We start from the raw sequence: 20,500 nt of genomic DNA, 5'->3' as shown, positions 1-20,500 counted from the left end.
CTGGAACTGAACCTGCAGTATATCTGAGGTACGCCTGTACTTTGTCTATCATTTTTTCCTTTAACATAATCAGCGTATTCAAATTCAATTCTCTTGGAACTTTGCAATCTAAGTTTCACTACCTTATGAAAAAAAACACCATGGATCTTTTTGTTTATTAGCTAATTTAGTATCATTACATTTAAGATACTTGCATTAAGAATATCCATATTAGCAACCTGATATGCTGGAGAACCTAATACTTTCTGAGGAAGTCCTTTAATTGTAATTTCCATGAGAACCTAAGAAAGACAAAAGGTTTTACTGTACATTAGCCATAAAAGTAGTATCTTACTTAGTAAAAATCATATAGTATTAACTATATTTTTAACAATTTATTACAAGTAATGTTCGTTCATTAATGTAAATACATTCTCATTAGCTTAAAATGTTCAAATACAGAAATATAAATAATAAAATGATGAAGTCCTTTCTTATCTCCAGGAATAATCAATGTTACCAGTTTGGAGTTTATTTTTTAGACCTAAATTTCCATATATGTAAATACAGAGAGAAACATAACTTCCTAGGGCTAGCTGTCTTATACCTGTTTTATACCATTAATGATATTGTACTGTAAGATACTCTGGAACTAATTTTCTTCACCTGACTGTGTTACAGAGTTTTCACATCAGTCTATGTAGACACATCCTTGACTGATAAACAAATGTGCAGTTTGTTCCAACTTTTTAAAAATTAATGGTCCTTGAGGCTATTTTCATTTTTTATACTACAAAAAGAAATTCTGCAATCAATTATGTACTCAATAGTGCCAGAAGCAAGTATTTTAAAGAACTGCTAACTAGAAGCTGTATCTAAGACACGCCTCTCAAATGTGACAGAGATTAGCAAACTGCCATCCAAAAATATTATTATACTGGTATTAACCTGAATTATATAACATAAGTGAATAACATGACAAAAGTAACTGTTGGTGAAAATAAGCTTTCACGTATTCTCATTTGAACAGACACTAACAATAATAATTAGCATTCATTGACACATTTATTTTGTTCCAGCCCCATAATGCTCTGCATTTATCAACTCATTTAATTATGAACTACTACTACATCTCTTCTTTACAGAGAGACAAGAGAGTAGACAGAGTGTCTAAGTTCATTCAGTTAATAGCTGGGCTGAGGTTCAACCTAGTCTGTACCAGAGCCCTTGCTATTAACCACTATCCTCTACTGCCACAGTAGATATGGTTGTCATGGCACATAAAGGAATCACTCAGAATCTACCTACGGGTATAGTTTGTTCCATCTGCAGTTTATTTTGGGAAACTCACTATTACAAAAAGTATATCCAATTCGCTTTTTCCCTACTATGTAGGACATATTTAAAATGCAAAAGCTCTCCAAGATTATCACCAGATATTTTTTTAAATGTATATACTAACAATCAGTGGAACCCAGCAATCTTGTCACAAAATTAGTGTTCATCCGAGTTTCTTCAGTTCAAGTTTAATGCCCCTTATCCCATTTTCTCTGTACGGCCTATTCTTTTTCCTATGACACTGGAAGATTTCTATAGTTGCCAATGTCATCATTTACTTTATTAAGAAGGTTTCAAATGACTCTATTTAGTCAATGGAACAGCATTTACTAAAGGGCCAAATGGCTGATAAGTACTTGATATAAAATATTTTCCCAAATCCTGATCTGTGGTAGTACCTTCAATATAAAATTCAATTTCAGAATATGGTTTTAAAATTCCAGCACATATAGGTCTTATACTTACCAGTGTTTTCAATACAGGAAATACTTCTGACTTCACTATGCTTTCCAAAGATTTTAATAGAAGAGTCAAAACTTCAGAACCTGGTCTCTCTTTTTTGTTACCTATCAAAAAGGAAAAGGAGGGGTACAGTTCTAAACATGTATTTTTAGGGGTGAAAATACAGTCTTTTCAGGAGTAAAAATATATACTCAGAGAGCTATTAAAAAGTAATTTTTTTGTTTTTTCTTACTAAATAAAGTGCTTTGTTTAAAGGTAAAGTCTGGAAGATAAGATACTTCAAAAAAGGATTTTAAAATTAATTTTATATATGAAAGCCAAACAATTCACTGAGTGCTATAAAAATCTTTTGATCATTATAGTGCTTACCAGATTCAATAACTGACTTCACCAAGCTAACTAGCTCCTTCCAAATAGCATTGACAATTGCATCTGCCAAACAAAATAAAAGGTACTTTAGAATGAAATAGATATGACTACAAAAGCTCTCCCTTTCAAGCTTATACTACAGAAATAAATTGAGCAATACTTAAAAATTTTAAATATAATTCTCCTTGTAATAGTCAACCTTGTAATCAGTTTACAATACACTATTCACCTCATTTTTGTTTAAAGAAATATTTTTCAAAAGGACTGTTAACATACTCAGGGTAATTCTTTTTTTTCATCGACTGTATTTTCTGTATTGAAAACCTTTCACTTTTGAGACAAGGATTAAAGACTGAGAAGGATACCTGAAAGCCACTAGAAAAAAATTTTCCAACCAATCCAATAGCAAACTATTTAATTTTTAAAACCTGTCATCATTACTTGATAGGCTTTAGAACACAGGAGTTTAGGTGTAGATACTAAAATCACAGAGCCTAGGTATCAATCATAGCTCCATCACTTACTATGTAACTTTGCAAAAGTTATTTACTTCTCAGTACAACACAATCCCTTATCGGCAAAATAGGCTAACACAGAAGGTTGCTGTGAGGATTCAATGAATTATATGTAAAGCTCCTGCAGCACAATCTGGAAGCAGGTGGCACTATATAAACATTTACTATTTTTTCTTTTTAAACACAGGTTTAAATAATAAAAATCTTCTCAAACATTTACCAGAAGCATCTTTTCTAATTGCAACAAAGCTATCACGAACAGCAGTGATAAATGTATTTGCATGTTTGGAAAAAAAAGAAGAGCTGCTGATTAACGGATGTTCAAGTCGCTCTAAAAGAGAAAAAAAGACAATTATGCAAAACCAAAGCTTTATGAAATAAATTTCTCGATGTAAAATGTTAGGTGGTCTGATACATTTTCTATGAAAAAGATTTAGGGACTTCCCTGGTGGCACAGTGGTTAAGAATCTGCCTGCCAATGCAGGGGACACGGGTTCGAGCCCTGGTCCCAGAAGATCCCACATGCCGAGCAAATAAGCCCGCGCTCAGCCACAACTACTGAAGCCTGTGCGCCTAGAGCCCGTGCTCCGCAACAATGGAAGCCACCGCAATGAGCAGCCCGCGCACCACAAGGAAGAGTAGCCCTACTCGCCGTTAACTAGAGAAAACTCACACGCAGCAATGAAGACCAAATGCAGCCAAAAATAAATAAATAAATTTATAAAAAAGAAGATATATAAAATCTCTTTCCTCACCCCAAAGTACGGTGTTCTGAACTGTGTTAGTAATTGAAATGATTTTAAAAACAATTAAATACCTAAGCTCAGCATAAGTTTGTTTTGCTTAGCAAAACTCAAGACTTCTGGACCCAACAAAAAATGAAGCAACATTTCAAGCCCCAAAACTTGTATAGAGGGGATTGTGGCCATTCCACCAAAATTTGAACTCAAGTTCATCCGGGGAGTTCCATACGGAGAAGCACCTTTAAACAAACAAACAAAATTGCTAAGTTATGTACGATTGAATTAGTTACCCAAATAAATATATTTTGTTTACTTCATTTCAATGCAATGTACTTTTAAAAGTAAATAATTTGTTTTTCAATAAAAGTTGAAGAGTTTTTGTTTAAAGCCCACAACAGAGTTCCTAATTAAATACTAATCTTACTAGGTTAAGAACAAGACTAGTGTCACACACCATTTAAATGAATTCTCAGACATTAATCCATACCTTAACATTAATATGCAGGCATTCCTAAAACTTAAAATATAAAAATTTGACTCAGAAAAGTTAACGTAAAATAGGAACAGCAGGGCTTCCTTGGTGGCGCAGTGGTTGAGAGTCCGCCTGCCGATGCACGGGACACGGGTTCGTGCCCCAGTCCGGGAAGATCCCACATGCCGCGGAGCGGCTGGGCCCATGAGCCATGGCCGCTGGGCCTGTGCGTCCGGAGCCTGTGCTCCGCAACGGGAGAGGCCACAACGGTGAGAGGCCCATGTACCGCAAAAAAAAAAAAGGAACAGCAAATAATTTTCTTTCACTGATATACATACTAAGCCACATTCCTTACATCTGTTAAGATCTGACATTTTAAATTATAACTCTAATATTCTAATTCTGAAACAAACGTTAAGAGTCTGTAATGCACTTCATATAATGTAGTGGAAAAAAGTTGATCTTATCCAACTACAATACAATGACAGCAGTACACAGTAACACATACAGAAAACAAACAAAACGATTTTGTGACAAGGCAGCCAAAATTATGTGAATTACATGGAGCAAAGAAAGACTTGATTCAAAGCCTTTTTGTAAAAATAAAGGAAAAAAACCCCAAGTAGGTCTATCTCTTACCTTTGTGTACAGGGGTCGCAGGATTTAAAGCTGGAGAAGTAGCTACACGAGATGAACTGCCTTGAGGTGAAGCATTAGAATCAATGCTTATTGTGCTTTGAATCAGAGGCACACAGACCTATTGGGGTTTAAAAAGAGAAAGAGGTGGAGGGAACTGAATCTGTAAATATGTATAACTGTCCTATTTTTTTAAAGTCTTGCATAGGGGCTTCCCTGGTGGCGCAGTGGTTGAGAGTCCGACTGCCGATGCAGGGGACACGGGTTCGTGCCCCAGTCCGGGAAGATCCCACATGCCACGGAGCGGCTGGGCCCTTGAGCCATGGCCGCTGGGCCTGAGCGTCCAGAGCCTGTGCTCTGCAACGGGAGAGGCCACAACAGTGAGAGGCCCGCGTACCGCAAAAAAAAAAAAAAAGTCTTGCAGTTAAATATCCTTAAGAAGCGATCTCAATTGTTTTGATATGTTGAAATTTTATTGGCCTTTTTGATGCAGAGGGTAAAAACTGAAACTTGGAAAAGTGAAAATTTTTATTACAAATATATTTGCCCTAAATTTGTACTATCTATAAATTTCAACTCTACATTCCAGATGGAAAATTATACACATAAATAGCTTTTACAGCTTTTACAAATAACATCTACATGAGTTTTAATGCTATTGGTAGACAGACCATTTTAAACATTTTAAAAAACACCTTAAGAAAATATGAACTAAGACAACTCCAAGCTTATTTCTAAGATCATTCCAATACCTGTCAAATGTAGCCAATGAGTAGATTATGCCAAGGAATGGGTGGGACAACTGGGTAAGATCAGCCTACTAGGAACTTAAAATGGTAGAATTTGAAAAAATTATGACCCCAGTTACAAGTTACAATCAATGCCCAAGTTTAATCAGTTCATGCTCTATCAAGTTTAAAAACTTCAATGTATTAAGCAATTAAAAATTTAAAGAGAACTTGCTAAAAAAAATCCAATACTTGAGGAAGAACTGATAAACAGCAAGGTACGCAGGATACAAGAATGACATACAGAAATCTGTTGCATTTCTTTACACTAACATTGAAACATCAGAAAGTAAAAAAAAAACCCCTTTTAAAATCACATCAAAAAATAAAATACTTGTTGTACACCTGAAACTATCACAACATTGTTAATCAACTATACTCCAATATAAAATAAAAAAGTTAAAAAAAACCCCAAAAACTTAGGAATAAACCTAACCAAGGAGGTAAAAGTCCTATATGCCAAGAGCTAGAAAACATTAATGATGATTTAAAGAAATGGAAAGATATCCCATGCCCTTGGATTGAAAGAACTAATATTGTTAAAGTGGCCATACTACCCAAAGCAATCTACAGATTTAGTGGGATCCCTATTAAATTACCCATGGCATTTTTTACAGAACTAAAATAATCTTAAAATTTATATGGAACCATAAAAGACCTAGAATTGCCAAAGCAATCCTGAGGAAAAAGAACAAAGCAGGAGGCATAACCCTCCCAGACTTCAGACTATACTACAAAGCTACGAAGTTATCAAAACAGCATGGTATTGGCACAAAAACAGACATATAGATCAATGGAACAGGATACAGAGTCCAGAAATAAACCCACACTTATGGTCAATTAATCTTCGACAAAGGAGTCAAGAATATACGATGGAGAAAAGATAGTCTCTTCAGCAAGTGGTGTTGGAAAAGTTGGACAGCCACAGGTAAATCAATGAAGTTATAACACTCCCTCACACCATACACAAAAATAAACTCAAAATAATTTAAAGACTTACATACAAGACATGACACCATAAAACTCCTAGAAGAGAACATAGGCAAAACACTCTCTGACATAAATTGTAGCAATGTTTTCTTAGGTCAGTCTCCCAAGGCAACAGAAATAAAAGCAAAAATAAACGAATGGGAGCTAATCAAACTTACAAGCTTCTGTACCATAAAGGAAACCATAAACAAAACGAAAAGACAACAAAGAATGGGAGTTTGGGATTAGCAGATGCAAACTATTATATATAGAAAGGATAAACAACAAGGTCCTACTGTATAGCACAAGGAACTATATTCAATATCCTGTACTAAGTAATGGAAAATATGAAAAAGAATATATGTATATAACTGAATTACTTTGCTGTACATCAGAAACTAATACAACATGTAAATTGACTATACTTCAATAAAAAATAAATCAAAAAAGATAAAAGGAGTTATCAGGACTACCCTTTTTTACTTAAACAAAAATAAGATTAAGCTTTCATGTTTAAATGCAGCAAGGATATCAAAATCTAAAGGAATCTGTAAAACTCACATGTAACAATAATGAAAAGCTACAATGGGATTAAATGATTGGTTATCACTATGTAGCCTGGAAAAAGGAGACACAAAAAATTAGAATTGATCCAACTCTGTGTAGCACATGATTTCTATTTCATTACGTAATGCTGACTCTACTCTCAATTATATTCTAAGTCACATGCAATTCCTTTAAAAAAAATCTTTCATGATGCCTCTAGAGTAAGAATATTTGCGTGTTACTGATTAAAAAGGTTTTAGATGCTCCATTTCAGATGACTGGCGAGTATCCTTTGAGGAAAATGAACTCAAGTTCTGTGTCTGGGTGAAAAAATCTTTTATATAACGTGCTCTGCTAACACAGCAAAAACAGCACTGAAAGATTAAATTGGTAAGAATCTAAGAACACATTAATAAAAAAAAAACACATAAAGTATTGTAATCAACACTTTAATGTTACCTGTTCAAAATTAGCAGGAAGATGAGGTCCTAGTCTCATCAATAAATACCACCAGACTTCTAGTTTTGTCAGCGCTAGAGTTTCTGTTCTCACATGGATAGAACTCAAAGGCTGCATTAACAACTTCAGTCTTTTTGCACTACATAGTATTTCTTAAAAAAAAAAAAAAAATTAGCACCCAGGTAAAAACATTAAAGAGGTAAAGATTAAACTTTAAGAATGATAGTATGTAACAGCCTACTATAGCAAGAGAATAGATTTAAAAAAAAATTTTTTTAATTACCAGCTGTTCCTGTTCTACCCAAAATTTTCATCTTGACAAACTTTAGTACGACCAGGTCACAATACTTAAGGCTTATTTTAAAAAATAATAACTAATATTTATTAGATACTGTGTGCCAGGGGTGATTTTTCCACCATTTAGCAATGTCTGCAATATTTTTGGTTACAACTGAGAGGCAGGGATACGGAGACTGCTACTGGTATCTAGTGGGCTGCATCCAGGGATGCTGCTAAACTTCCTCTAACACACAGGGCAGTTCTCCACAACAAACTGTCCAGCCTAATAAACTAAAATGTTGAGAAACTCTTTCTAAGCTGCTTTAGTATTCTCATTATCCCCATTTTACAGATTAAAAAATAGAGGTATATTTTTACCTCAAAAAAAGTTGTCATTACCAGTAATTTATTTTATCAAACACTTTAACTGTTGGTGCAATTAATAAGATTTTGGAAATCTAAATATTCATTTAGATTTAGTTCTACTCTACATTAGCGATAATCAGATTGCTTAAATTCCACACAAACACTAAATACACTTTAAACAAAATATTTATACCTGAAGTGTTTACTACATCAGTGACGGGAGGATATATAAAATAATACAGTCTGTGCTAAATCAACTTATCAAAAAGACTTGAAAAGGATTGTGAAGCATCTGTCAAGTCATGTATTTGGTGGAATAACATTGATCAATGTTTCTTACAAGTATTCTGCCATTCAGCTTTCAATTAACATTTTTATAAGAAGAAAATGAAGTCAGACCACTGTGGAAACAAATCCTCTAATCCTTTCTGAATTCCTATCTATGAGAGGAGGAGAACACCAACAACTGCTGTGCAATACCCCATTCTCTTTTAGTTACAAGATCTGCTTTCACTCAGAACAGTGATGGGTATCTACTCTTTGACTACTTTATCTAGTTTCCCATTTAGCCATTCTCCCAATGAGATTTTTAAGTGGAACTGTATATGGAATTTCTGAAATGTTGTTTACAGATGGCTGACTCAGCTGCAAAGAAGCTCATTTTTGCCCCTTCTGCCTTCCCCTCCTTCCTGTAGTCTGCAATTAAGGCATACTGAAGATGACAACAGAAAAAGACAGGCATCTGATTCCTTAATGACTTCCTGGATCCATAATACCAGTCATAGACTCTCTAGCTCTTGACTTACTTCAAATGAGACAGCATTTTATTTACCTTCTTTAAGTCACTCCTATTTTACGCTTTAACACAACTATACATAATTCCACCAGATTTAATCCTGGATACCTCACACTGAGGTTCATAAACAATAACCAAAAAAAGGTGACATTTCCAATTAAAATCTGTGTCTGGCAATATTTTCAATAAAAGTAGTTGTCGTTAATGCAAAGTTATTTACAAAACACATTTTAAAAGGGATTAATGGTCTTTGGCAAGGGAAAACATAGGATGAAATCAACATTATTTAGCAGATCTTGTAAACTATCAATTATACCTAAGATTAACTACCCAGTTAAGTAGGTACTCATACTGACCCACTTTTGGGCGAAATACTTTCGCACGTATATATATTAAGCACTTCCAGTGAACAATAAAAAGATAAGGGTAAGGCACATCAAAAGGAATCACTTCTACATATTAACGTTAGCCCACTATCAGGCGCTGTTCTAAAGATCCTGAAAAAAAGTTCCTCTGTCTCTGATACTTTGATTCCTTAGCAATCAAAATTGTTTGCTATCATCTATTGGCTGTGTGACCTTTGATGAACTACTTAATCTTCTGAAAATAGCAATAATGCTTACCATCTAAGGTCTACTGTGATGATTAAGTAAGAAGTATGTAAAATGCTCAACTAAGTGCTGGAATTCACTAAGAAAGCCACGAACAGCATCTGTCACTTTGTTCAGTTTTTGAAATAGTGTAAAATAAACTTTATATCTGTGATTTTCAATAATGCCTGGCCTTTGAATTCTACTTTTAGCCACAAGTTTATTCCCCTAAAATAATATTCAATGATAGGTAAATATTCGATATAAAGCGCCCCCCCAAAAATATGAGAGCTTTGTTTTTCGTCTTAAGCCATAAAAAATCGAATTTTTAAATATTACTTACCTGGATTTAAAGCAAAATTATCTATTAAACTCTTCCAAGCAATAAAAGCTATTTTTTTAATCATGGGTGCTCCACTACGAAATCCCAGTTCTTCTAGCTGTAATAGAGAATTGATGAAACTCCCACTTCGATGCAAGGTCTAAAAAAGAAGAATCATTAAGAAGTTACTTACCTGCCTGAAACAATATATAGGCACTATCATCATTCATTTATCTAACTCACCCAGTGTTAACTATGTAAAATCTAAGGAATTTAAACTTTTTAAAGTACTGAATTTTGTATGCAAAATTCTGCATCACAAAATATAAAGCTCCATGAAATAGGTAATGCATAATACACATTTCTAAAACGTTAGAGAATATCAGAAATGTGATAAATCCAAAATTTTACCAACATATTAAAAAAAGTATTCATATGAAAAAATCAATATTAAAGAAAAATAAGAAATTCAAACTAATAATCTTTTCAAATACACTGAAACAGGCAGGAAAAACAGTTAAGTAAAAGATGGATAAATGACAAGTAAACAATGCATCCCAAGAAAAAATACACAAAAAGAACTTTAATAGTCATAAGTGACTGTAGTCCACACATAATCTGAACAGAATATAAATGTAACAAAAACAACTGGCTTAGAAATTCACAAAAATCCACAAGAAAGCTACTAGAGCCAATAAAATCATTTCAGCAATGTTGCAGAGTACAAGACCAACACACAAAAATCAGTTGTGGTTCTATACAACAGCAATGAGTGATCTAAAAAGGAAATCAGGAAAGCAATTCCATTTACAATAGCACCTAAAAGAATTAAACACTTAGAAATAAATCTAATCAGAGGTGAAAGACTTTTAAACTAAAACCTACACAGTATATTTGAAAAGGCCTAAATAAATGGAAAACCATCCGGTGTTCATGAATAGGAAGATTTAATATCATTAAAATGTCAATACTACCCAAAGCAATCTACAAATTCCACACAATCTCTATCAAAATTCCAAAGGCCTTTTTCACTGAAAAATAAAAGCTGATCTTCAAAAGTTCATTATGGAATTGCAAAGAGCCCCAAATAGCCAAAACAATTGTGAAAAAAAACTTATAAAGTTGGAAGACTCACTTCCTTGACTTCCAAACCTACTGCAACAGTACAGTAATTAAAGCATATCGTAATAGCATAAGGAGAAACATAACAGACCAATGGAATAGAGATCCCAAAAATACTCTCACATACACTATCAACTGATTTTCAACAAGAGTGCAAAGACCACTCAACAAAAAACAGTCTTTTTAACAAATGGTGTTTGGAAAATTGAGTATCCACATGCAAAAAAATGAAGCTGGACCCGACCCTTGCCTTACACCATATATTAAAATAAACTCGAAATGGATCAAAGATCAAAATTTATGAATTAGCAAATCCAGAGAAAAAGCAGAATGGAGGTTATGAGAGGCTGCAGAGGGAGGGGCAGAGGGAGTCAATGTTTATGTAACATGTATAGTTTTTGTTGGGGATGATGAAAAAGTTCTGGGTGTAGACACTGGTGATGTTTACACAACTGTAAATGCTTTTAGTGCCACTGAACTGTATACTTAGGATGATTATGATAAATGTTATGTTTATTTACCACAATAAAGAAAACCACAACTCCACCCCCTCAAAAAAACCTGGCTTAAAGATAGAACATACAGTTGATTCTCATTATTCACCATAGTTATGTTCTATAAAGTTGCCTTGACACTGTATTAGCAAATACTGAGCCATGGCTTGTAGGGAAAATGCAGGGTTAGGTTCCTGCAAGCCTCTGATCACATTTTCATCGACCATTTGACACACAACCTTATTTTATGTTTGTTTTGGTTTAAAGACATCTTGTTGATTCACTAACATTGAACTCACAGCGGACAGCACTGTAACTCACACCTGAACAGTCTATCTAGCACATGTATTTCCCCCTTAAGGCACATTATAGCCTTCCGCTGCTTAGCAACCACAGACAGCACTTCAGCACTACATTTTGGGGCCATTTAAAACTGAAATCACCAAGAAAAAGCATGAAACGTGAAAAATGTGGCATTAAATGGATCATGAAATGGACATTTGTTTAAAGGACATTAAGAATTGAAGCAAAAAGGCAGAACGTAACCTTGCTCAACCTCAGGTGGGAACATGCATGCTGCAGGACTCAAATTTTTTGCCACTACACGTGCCTACAATTGACTGCAAAAGCAGCACAAATACTGATGTTGGGTTAACAAATAAATTTTAGTAATTTTCATATACGGCATGCATGAATAATGAGGATCAACTGTACTATAGAAAGTTAAGAAATTAAAGGGTCTGGCATGTAAAAACTGTTCATTAACTGTGTACTTACCTTCCCAAGCAGTTTGACAAACAAAGGCCATAATTTTAACACGTAAGTCTCATTTTTACTCATAAATAGCTTCTGGAGTTCCGAAAGTAATTTCTAAAAACCAAAGCAAAAATATTTACCAAAGACTCTTGGAAAGAAAAAGAATGCAGTATTAAATTGATCTCAGCAAAGTAACTTTTCCCAGATTTTATCAGGAAAACTTTCACATATATAGCAAAGCTGATGGAGTTTTACAGTAAATATCCAAGTATAAATACCACTAACATTTTACTATGCTTGTCGTATCACATATCTGGCCATTCTTCCATCCATCAACAGTTTTTTTCCCTACCAATATACTTTCCCCTAAAAACTTCAGCTTGCTTATCATTAGAGTTCAAATGATAATGCTTTAACCACTCACTCTATCTTTAAAAATTAATAGCTTCATGGGTAACACGTCTGAGAAAATTTAAGTTCAAATTTATTAAGAATTTTATACAGTGGACCCCTGGACAATGTGAATTTTAACTGTGCGTTCTACTTATACTCAGATATTTTTCAGTAGTAAATACTACAGTACTGCACAGTCCGTGGTTGGTTGAATCCAAGGATGCAGAGGAACCATGACTACAGAGGGCCGACTATGAATTATACAAGGATTAAACTCAAGTTGTTCAAGGGTTGACTGTATACGCTCTTAAGAAATAAATTTATCAATTAAAAAAACTTACAAAGACACTGGCGTCACTTTTAGACTCCAAACCTTACCATGAGGCATCCTGAATTTTAAAAAATAAACAAAACCCCAGGTTTTAGAATCTGGACATCTCCACCACCTCCTGGATTACTGTAATGTCTCCTAACTAGTCTCCCTGCTCCTACGTAGAGTTTTTTTTTCTCAACGCAAACTGATCCCTTTAAAACCAAAGTATGCATATCACTTGTAGACTCAAAAGCTTCAAATACGGTTTTCAATATAACCCAGAGTAAAAACCAAATGCCTTACAATGGCCCCCGAGGTCCTATGTGATTTGGCCCTGTTTCTGGTATCATCTCCTCCTCCTCTCATCCTCATCGCTCTATCCTACTGCCCAGTGTTCGCTGAACACAACCAAGTACTCATATCAGAGCAAGGCCTTTTGCGCTCATGGTTCCTCCTGCCTCAAATGAGCTTACTGCATATTATTCAGGTAGCTAACTCCTATATCGCCTTCAAATCACCTTTCAAATAACCTATGCTTTTTCCTTCCCTGACCACCTCACCCTTTCTCTCCGATGGCACTTTCCATCCAGTCCTTGCTGTTTTCCATTAATGCTCTTTACTAAATATACTATATACTTTATTATCTCTCCCACTAGAAAATAGGCTCCACAAGTTGCTTTTGTTCACTGCTATACACACAGTACCTAAAACAATGCCCAGTATATAACAGGTGCTCAATAAATATGAGAAAGGTTGAAAAACCTAAAACCTGCGGTAAGTAATAACTTTAGGAAACTGTACACACTAGATGCACTTGTGTGCATTAAATTTGTATCTACTGGGATTATGCTATATCAATCCAGATAGCGATGAATCAGTTAATGTTCTCCCTTTTCCAAAAATGCAATTTCTTGCAATCACCATTCGTTGAGGATGGGGTAAAATGCCTGGATTGTAATAACACTGAATAGACAGCCCCCTTCCTTACTATAATATAGGATCAGTGTGACTACATTAACTTAAACAATTCTTTGTATTAATTCAAAGAGGAACTTCCTAGATCATAGAGCAATTACACCAATATGAGCCCTCAGCTTGGTGCAAAACCTTACAATGCAGTATCCAAAAAATCCTTCAAGTATTACTTACGGTAGTCATAAGCTGCTCTGTGATAGATGCTATTTCTTGTTGTTTCTGAAGTAACAACGGCATTCCCATCTCTAGAGCAGTAGCTCCCCGCAAATGTACCTTTTGGGCCGAATGAACCACTAATGGTATGACCAATTTTGCCCATCTAATTGACTCTTCTCCCATTTGAATTGGGGCTTGTTCAATTAGCCTGTGTAGAGAAATCAATGACTAAATTAGTTTGACCTCACCTTTTACGTCTAAAGTACCAGGAAAATATACAGTACACAAGTATGCAGAAATATGCATAGTATGGTCCAACTGTTTTACAATACTATATACACATATATACACACACAAAAATAGATCTAATTTTTAATTGCTAATTTGTAGACTGCCCTATTATTTTAATAAACTTTTCAAATAAGGAGAACGTATCATCTTTCCTTCAGATTAAAAAAATGTAAATACTAATTATTTTTACAGAATTAAGTTCAATATTCTTATAAGACAGGACAGCAAAGAACCATGATACACTGTGAACATCTATCAGGGCATCAGAACACTAAGTAGTTAAAACATAGAGCTCAACAACTAAAGAAAACTTTCAAAGAATGAAAAACAAGTTAAGGCAAAGCATATCAACGGTTCATGCTGTCAGCACAACCATTATGAAAAGCAAGGATGTGTAGGAAGAAGACGGGATTTTCCTGTTCCCCTCATCTGCTGCTAGGAATTATTTAATGCTTTCCTAAATGCCTGTTACAGCTCACGTAAAAGTCTGTATTATTTTTTAAACTCTTGCAAAAGCTTTAACAGAAATAATTTTTAAAACCAGAAGTGTGTTAGCAGCAGCAGCAGAACCAAGGCTGTATTTTAAGGACTGTCTCAGTAAAAATAAAGAAACCTAGTAACTTATGCACATCTACTTCCTTCTTCCTGTTACTTGCTTTTAGTCTAGAAGACATTTCCTTCTTTTAATATTTAACTCAAATTTAAGTCCCATAAGACTACTCCTTAAAGTAAATTCTAAATTTACTGAAACTGTTCTTCTAAATTCCATAGCATACAAACTCATACCTTATGATGACATTTAATGCTTCATAATCCACAACAGCAGAATGCATCTCTCCTCTATTAAAGACTATTTCTAATGAATCAATTATACTCGATACCTGAAAGACAGAACCAAATAAATACAAATCGAATAAGTCTGAAGTTTTTAACTGGCATGTGGTTAAGAAGACATATACAAAAACTATACTCACTACTTTGCCAACAACTTCAGTGGGAAACGTCTGTTTGGATATCACCCAAAGTGCCCTAGTACGTACATTTTTATCTGAATTCTTAACAATATCATTCAGTTTTGAAAGCAGTTCTTGAATATTTGTCTCTGAAAAATAAGCAGTTTTAATTATGTGGAATCATTTACATCCTTTAAAATCTCTAACAGAAAAACAGAGAAAAACCCTGTTCCCTTCAGTGTCAAAAAGTTAAATGCATATCCAGAGAAAAGGACCAGAGAACCAATGCTGATATCAAACTTCTTCCCAAAACACAAAACTCAGGTCAGAGGGAAGGTATTCTCAGAGAAAACAGATAGTAGCCTGTAAATCAGATATTTTTCAACTAAAATATTTCTATAAGGTCTTATTATTAGGTATGAACATACAAGTCAATTTTTGGCAAGACATTATGAATCCTTTATCTCTGGTCCAAAATGAACAACTCCTACTTTAGATTGCTAACATTTCTATATATAAAAAAAGCAGAAACTTTTTCCTCAGAAAAAAAAAGATGGTAACAACTTTCTGATATCCTTAATCCCTATTCCTAATTTCCTCTCTCTAAAGATCACCTCCCAGGTTTCCTTTACCATGACAAGCTACTTACAGAACGATAATTAAGATCACAATCCTCCCCTGATATCCATGGGAAACTGGTTCTAGGATCCCCTCTCAGGAATATCAAAATCCAAGAGATGCTCATGTCCCTTATGCCTTCCACACCCGTGGGTTCTGCATCCAAGGATACAGAGGGCCAAGGATGCTTGAAAACTCAGAAAAGCATCAGATCCTGTGCTTTCATTACCACTTTTAGCTCCAAATTATCTCATTTACCACTAGGTGAAAGAACTTTTCAAATTACAGCATGTTCCTTAACACATGCTTGTGTAAAATAAATGACCATCTAACTTCCAAAATTAATTCCATCTAATTATAAACTTCCAAAGCAGGTGTGTTTTTATAAAGGACAAGGTTCAGTTTTTGCAACAATTATTTTTAAATAGGCTTATTTTATTTTCTTTTACAGCAAACCTTATGGTAACAAAGTCAGAACTACATCTAAGGAAAAGAAACCTTCCAACAATGATATAACCTAAACACTTTCTCAGAAGCAAATCCTAAACTACAGGTTATGAAACTAATAGAGAGGTAACAGTACTTTTAACAGTATCAAACTATAAACTCTAAAAATACTATATCACAATAAATTTACCTGATAATCCAGAGGTAATTTTCGGATTATATAAGCAAAACCCCAAGGCCTGCAGAGCAGCACTACTGAGCTCTGAGTTTTGACTGGCAATGTGAGTCTTCGAAAACAAAATAACATTTGTTACAAACAAGTACAACTGTAAATTAATTTTTAGACAGCAAAAGATGATTAAAAACAAAATTACATTTTAATTCCAACAATCAACTGATCTTTGAGAGCAGATTAAAAAGGATTAAGATCAGGAGGCCATGGATACACCTTGGCAAAGAAAGAAGGAAACAAGGTAGAGATCAGCTAAATAAAGAATATTTTTCTTAAAAGGAAAAGAATATCTCCACACATCTGAAAGCAAAAAAAAAAAAAAAAAGCTAACAAATGGAAGATGCTGAAGACACTAGACAGGAAACAAAGAGTAGGAGCAAAACCCTTCCACAAAAAGAAAGCAAGACTCAAAGGCAAAAGCTGACATATTAGCTATGGAGTGGAGCAACACCTCTAACAGAGAGGGAAGGAGCTGGAATGTAACATTTACTAAGTAGCTAAAGTGCTAGGACCTTTAAACATTATCTCAATACTTCACAGACAGGAGAATTTGAGTCCATAACCATCTGGAATTCAAAGCCCAATGCATATTCTGTATGTAAAAGTTATAAAATCCCAAACCTGTCCAAGGGAGTCTTGCCGCAACCCTACATTTACTTGTAACCCTGCATTCTTGGTACCATTTCCCATTCCAAAGTGATTTATCTTCAAATCCCCCCATTTCTCTGAATCCAATATCCAAGGAATCCTCGACTATCTGCTACTCTTGACAGAGAAGAATGGTAAATGTTAGTAGTCAAATATAAGAAGAGACACTTCCTTGGAGCACCCCTTTCATAATTAATCAAACCAAACATCCAAAATACTACACCCTGAGATACAAAGTCTTAAACACTTAAGACGATGAGAGCTACTACTATATCTCCTAGATAGTAGCTAATATGTGTGTGATCAACTTTTGATTTTCCTATTAACCACCCACATGCTTCTAAATAATTAGGCATTTTAGTTACAAACCCTATTTACAAACAATGCAACTTGACTCAAAACGCATACAAATGAGTTTCTGATCCTACATGCTTTCAAATACCAAATACATTATGCATGTCTTCATCACAACAAATACACTACAAGAATGTGGAAAATGACAATGAAGAAAAATGGGACAATAAATAATACCATTAATATTGTTTATACTATTAACAAGTCTTGACCTACTACACAATAAAGTTCTTGCTTACATGAACAAAAACCACTGATGACTATAACAGGAATATTTAAGAGTAGGCATGGTAGTACCCCCAATGCCTCAACATTTGGCCCGAAATCATGGTAAAATGTATAATGAACATCTTGACAGAATACTTCCGTTTAAAAGCACAAAAACAGGGTCACAAAAATAACTCAAAGGGACTTTGGAGATTTAGTTCAACCTCTTTATTCTAAAAACAAGGAAATTAAGTTACGTGTTAAGGAAAGTCAAGTCACAAAGGCACAGTATACTCAAGTGATGACAAGAGTACAGGTCCTCAGTTTGATGTTAAACTACACAACCTCCCTATAAACAAGCAAACAAGATAACCATAAGCGGTTTTTTAACTAAGCAAGAGTGGCAAAAACTAAGCGTGAGTGAAGATAAAAAAATGAATGTTACCCACGCAAGTAGACCAATGACAAAACAACAGATTCATTTTATTTAAAAGTACATTGCTACAAAAGGAGAAAAAAAACAGATTAAATAATCTCTGATCACTGCTTTCCTATTAAGAGTGCAAGTTTTGGATTCAAGTGGCCACGGCCGACTTTAGGCACATGAAACTAATATCTTCTGCAAAGTGGGGATTAAAGACTAGCCTCACTGGGGCAGGGAGGATTAAGTGAGAGAAAACAAGATAATTAAGATAGCACCTGATACAGCACCTGATACACTGTAAGTCCTCAAATAATACTATAATAACCCTGCTGTTATTTCATTTTAGACTCAAAGTTTTTGAATTAATTGGCAAAACCTGTTTTCCCCACAAAGTAAAAACTATTTACAACAAATATACATACATACCTTTAAAACTCTGAATAGCTGAGGAAGTTTCTTCTCAATTTCTATAATGATTTCTTTTCCATCTTCTCCAGTCATACGACTTCAGAAAAGCAGAAAGAACACAAATTTATGCAAACAGCAGACACAAAAATGAACTATGAAATACCTGCATAATCTTTTTAAACATTGTTAGAACACGGGCAAATTAATTGACCCAGTCCTTAAGATGCTTAAGAACATATAAGAATACAAATACGAAGAAACCCTCAGAATAACTTGTGCATCCACACTGTACACAGGTTTTGACAGCTTCCCTATGTGAAGAGGGAACAGGGAAATCTACCCCTAGTTAAAAACTAAGAAACTTACTAAATCTTTAAAGCTTTGTACCAGTTGTTACCCTTTCCTTGCAATTTCCAAACTACATTTAACTCAGAAAAACATGGTCTGCAGGGGAAAAAAAAAACGTGGGAAGCATTTGCGATTAAAAGAGAACTCGGTTTACTGCTCTCTATTAAAAAACCAATTGTGGGTTCCCCCACTGTCCCGAAACACAGGTGGCTCACGCTGAAAAACCATTACTCCAGCACGCTCCCTTCCAACCAAACTTTTCTTAACCCTTCGCTTGCAAGACACACGTGCAGGCTTCCTCATTCAAAACTTGCACCTTAAGGGCAGCAGCACCCGCAGCCGGGAACGTCACCTAGCACACCGCACCCCGGCGTCCCCGCAGCTGCCAGACTTCCAGAACACACAAACTCGCTTCGCGTGCCCCACCCGGACTATCTCCTCCCCAAGACCCGCCAGGGTGCCCCACCCCATACCCCCAGCAAGCCTCACCTGGTCAGAGTCAGGTAAGCGTCGGTCTGCTCTCCATGGGAGGCGAAAGGGTCTTCCAAAGTCTCCAACAGCGGCACGAAGGGGCTGTGGCCCGGGGCCGTCATGTCGGCCCCTCCCTGAAACCCGGACCGGAAGAGGAGACAATCCAGTGACCGATGGAAACAGCTCCGCGACGGCCCCGCGTGAGTCCAGGCCCCAGCCCCGCGCGCCCGGCTCAGCGTGAGTCCGGGACCCAGCCCCGCGCGCCCGCCCCCGCCCTCCCAGAGCCACCGCGTCCACGCCCCGGGCCCCTCGCGCACAAACCCAAGCTCCGAACCTCCGCCTGCGCGCCGCAACACGCTCCCAGGCCCACGCCGCGCTCCGCCCAAGGCCCGCTCCCGCCACCAGTTTCCCGGGCAGCTTTCAACAGCGGGAGGAGACCGGCGCGGCGGCGGGAGAAGCCCGGGGAGCGAGGCGTCTCACCGCGAGGGGGCGGAGGTTGCGCCAGTCTGACGGTTCCCCGCCGCCTATCACTGTGACCCCGATATTCACCCCCACGTACGAAGATAGGCCTGCGTCCTCTCCGCTGCTGCCCTGCAGCACCCGGACGCAGCCCGACCTCGACTTTCCCGGCTCCGGCTGTTTACTCACGCGTGCGGCCCGCTCCCTCCTAGACCAAGATGGCGGCGGGGGCGGGCCCCGGAGCGCGCGGGAGTAGGACAGGCCTGGCGGGAGAGGCTCGAGCCAATCCAACAGGCAGCGGCGCGCCGGAGTCATCGATCGCCTCTCTTCCCTGCCTGCTGCCCCGCCCTGCCCCTCAGGTCACCTTGCAGGTGGGGGTGTTTTGGCCCGTATTTAACCCGCGAGGGACTTGAAATTCAAAATGTAAGTGAATCGCCCAAGTTTACCAGACTAAATTTAGTGCGTCTTCAAACTGCAAGTCCAGTACTTCTTGAAGTATTAGCAACAAATCATTTAGCAACAGGAGATAACTGTACTGTGATGTTTAAGAGCTGCGTTTAGATTGGTCTAGATTCCAACCCTAGTTCCGTGTGACCTTAGCAAGTTAGTCAACCTTTTTATGCCTCAACTTCCTCCTCTGTAAAATAGGGATGATAATAGTACCTACTTCAGGTTCAGGTGAAAGCTAACTGAAAAAAGTTTGGAGAGTCCAGAGGCTCTCAAGTTCTAAGTATACATAACAATGACCTGGGGATATTCATGATTAAACTGCTGGCTTCTGGGCCCCGCCCTTAGACATTGT

General features: G+C 36.5%; 1 protein-coding gene across 9 annotated transcripts in view; it reads right to left on the bottom strand.

The window, feature by feature from the left end:
* Positions 1-19,931, bottom strand: part of RIF1 (replication timing regulatory factor 1) — a 57,637-nt gene extending 37,706 nt beyond the window's left edge. For 5 of the 9 annotated variants that reach the window (XR_013828882.1, XR_013828883.1, XM_079925247.1 and 2 more), the window contains exons 1-16: positions 19,799-19,931; positions 19,258-19,373; positions 18,439-18,517; positions 16,338-16,434; positions 15,104-15,231; positions 14,916-15,010; positions 13,857-14,046; positions 12,023-12,115; positions 9,651-9,789; positions 7,277-7,428; positions 4,518-4,635; positions 3,481-3,645; positions 2,884-2,994; positions 2,149-2,211; positions 1,783-1,883; positions 195-281 (exon numbers count right to left, since the gene is read on the bottom strand). Coding sequence is in view for 7 of the 9 variants with exons in the window: in XM_079925247.1 (XP_079781373.1) it covers positions 195-281; positions 1,783-1,883; positions 2,149-2,211; positions 2,884-2,994; positions 3,481-3,645; positions 4,518-4,635; positions 7,277-7,428; positions 9,651-9,789; positions 12,023-12,115; positions 13,857-14,046; positions 14,916-15,010; positions 15,104-15,231; positions 16,338-16,434; positions 18,439-18,517; positions 19,258-19,361 (1,722 nt within the window). In the remaining 2 variants the exon portion in view is untranslated. Of the gene's footprint in view, positions 1-194; positions 282-1,782; positions 1,884-2,148; positions 2,212-2,883; positions 2,995-3,480; positions 3,646-4,517; positions 4,636-7,276; positions 7,429-9,650; positions 9,790-12,022; positions 12,116-13,856; positions 14,047-14,915; positions 15,011-15,103; positions 15,232-16,337; positions 16,435-18,438; positions 18,518-19,257; positions 19,374-19,573; positions 19,751-19,788 lie in introns of those variants that run through there. The other 4 variants (XM_079925250.1, XM_079925248.1, XM_079925249.1 and 1 more) reach the window with 4 other exon arrangements.
* Between the last annotated feature and the right edge of the window lie 569 nt (positions 19,932-20,500).

Source organism: Stenella coeruleoalba (genome assembly GCF_951394435.1).
Source record: "Stenella coeruleoalba genome assembly, chromosome: 6".
NCBI lineage: Eukaryota > Metazoa > Chordata > Mammalia > Artiodactyla > Delphinidae > Stenella > Stenella coeruleoalba.
The sequence above is the reverse complement of the archived record's forward strand: the minus strand, read 5'-3'. Positions and strand labels throughout refer to the sequence as shown.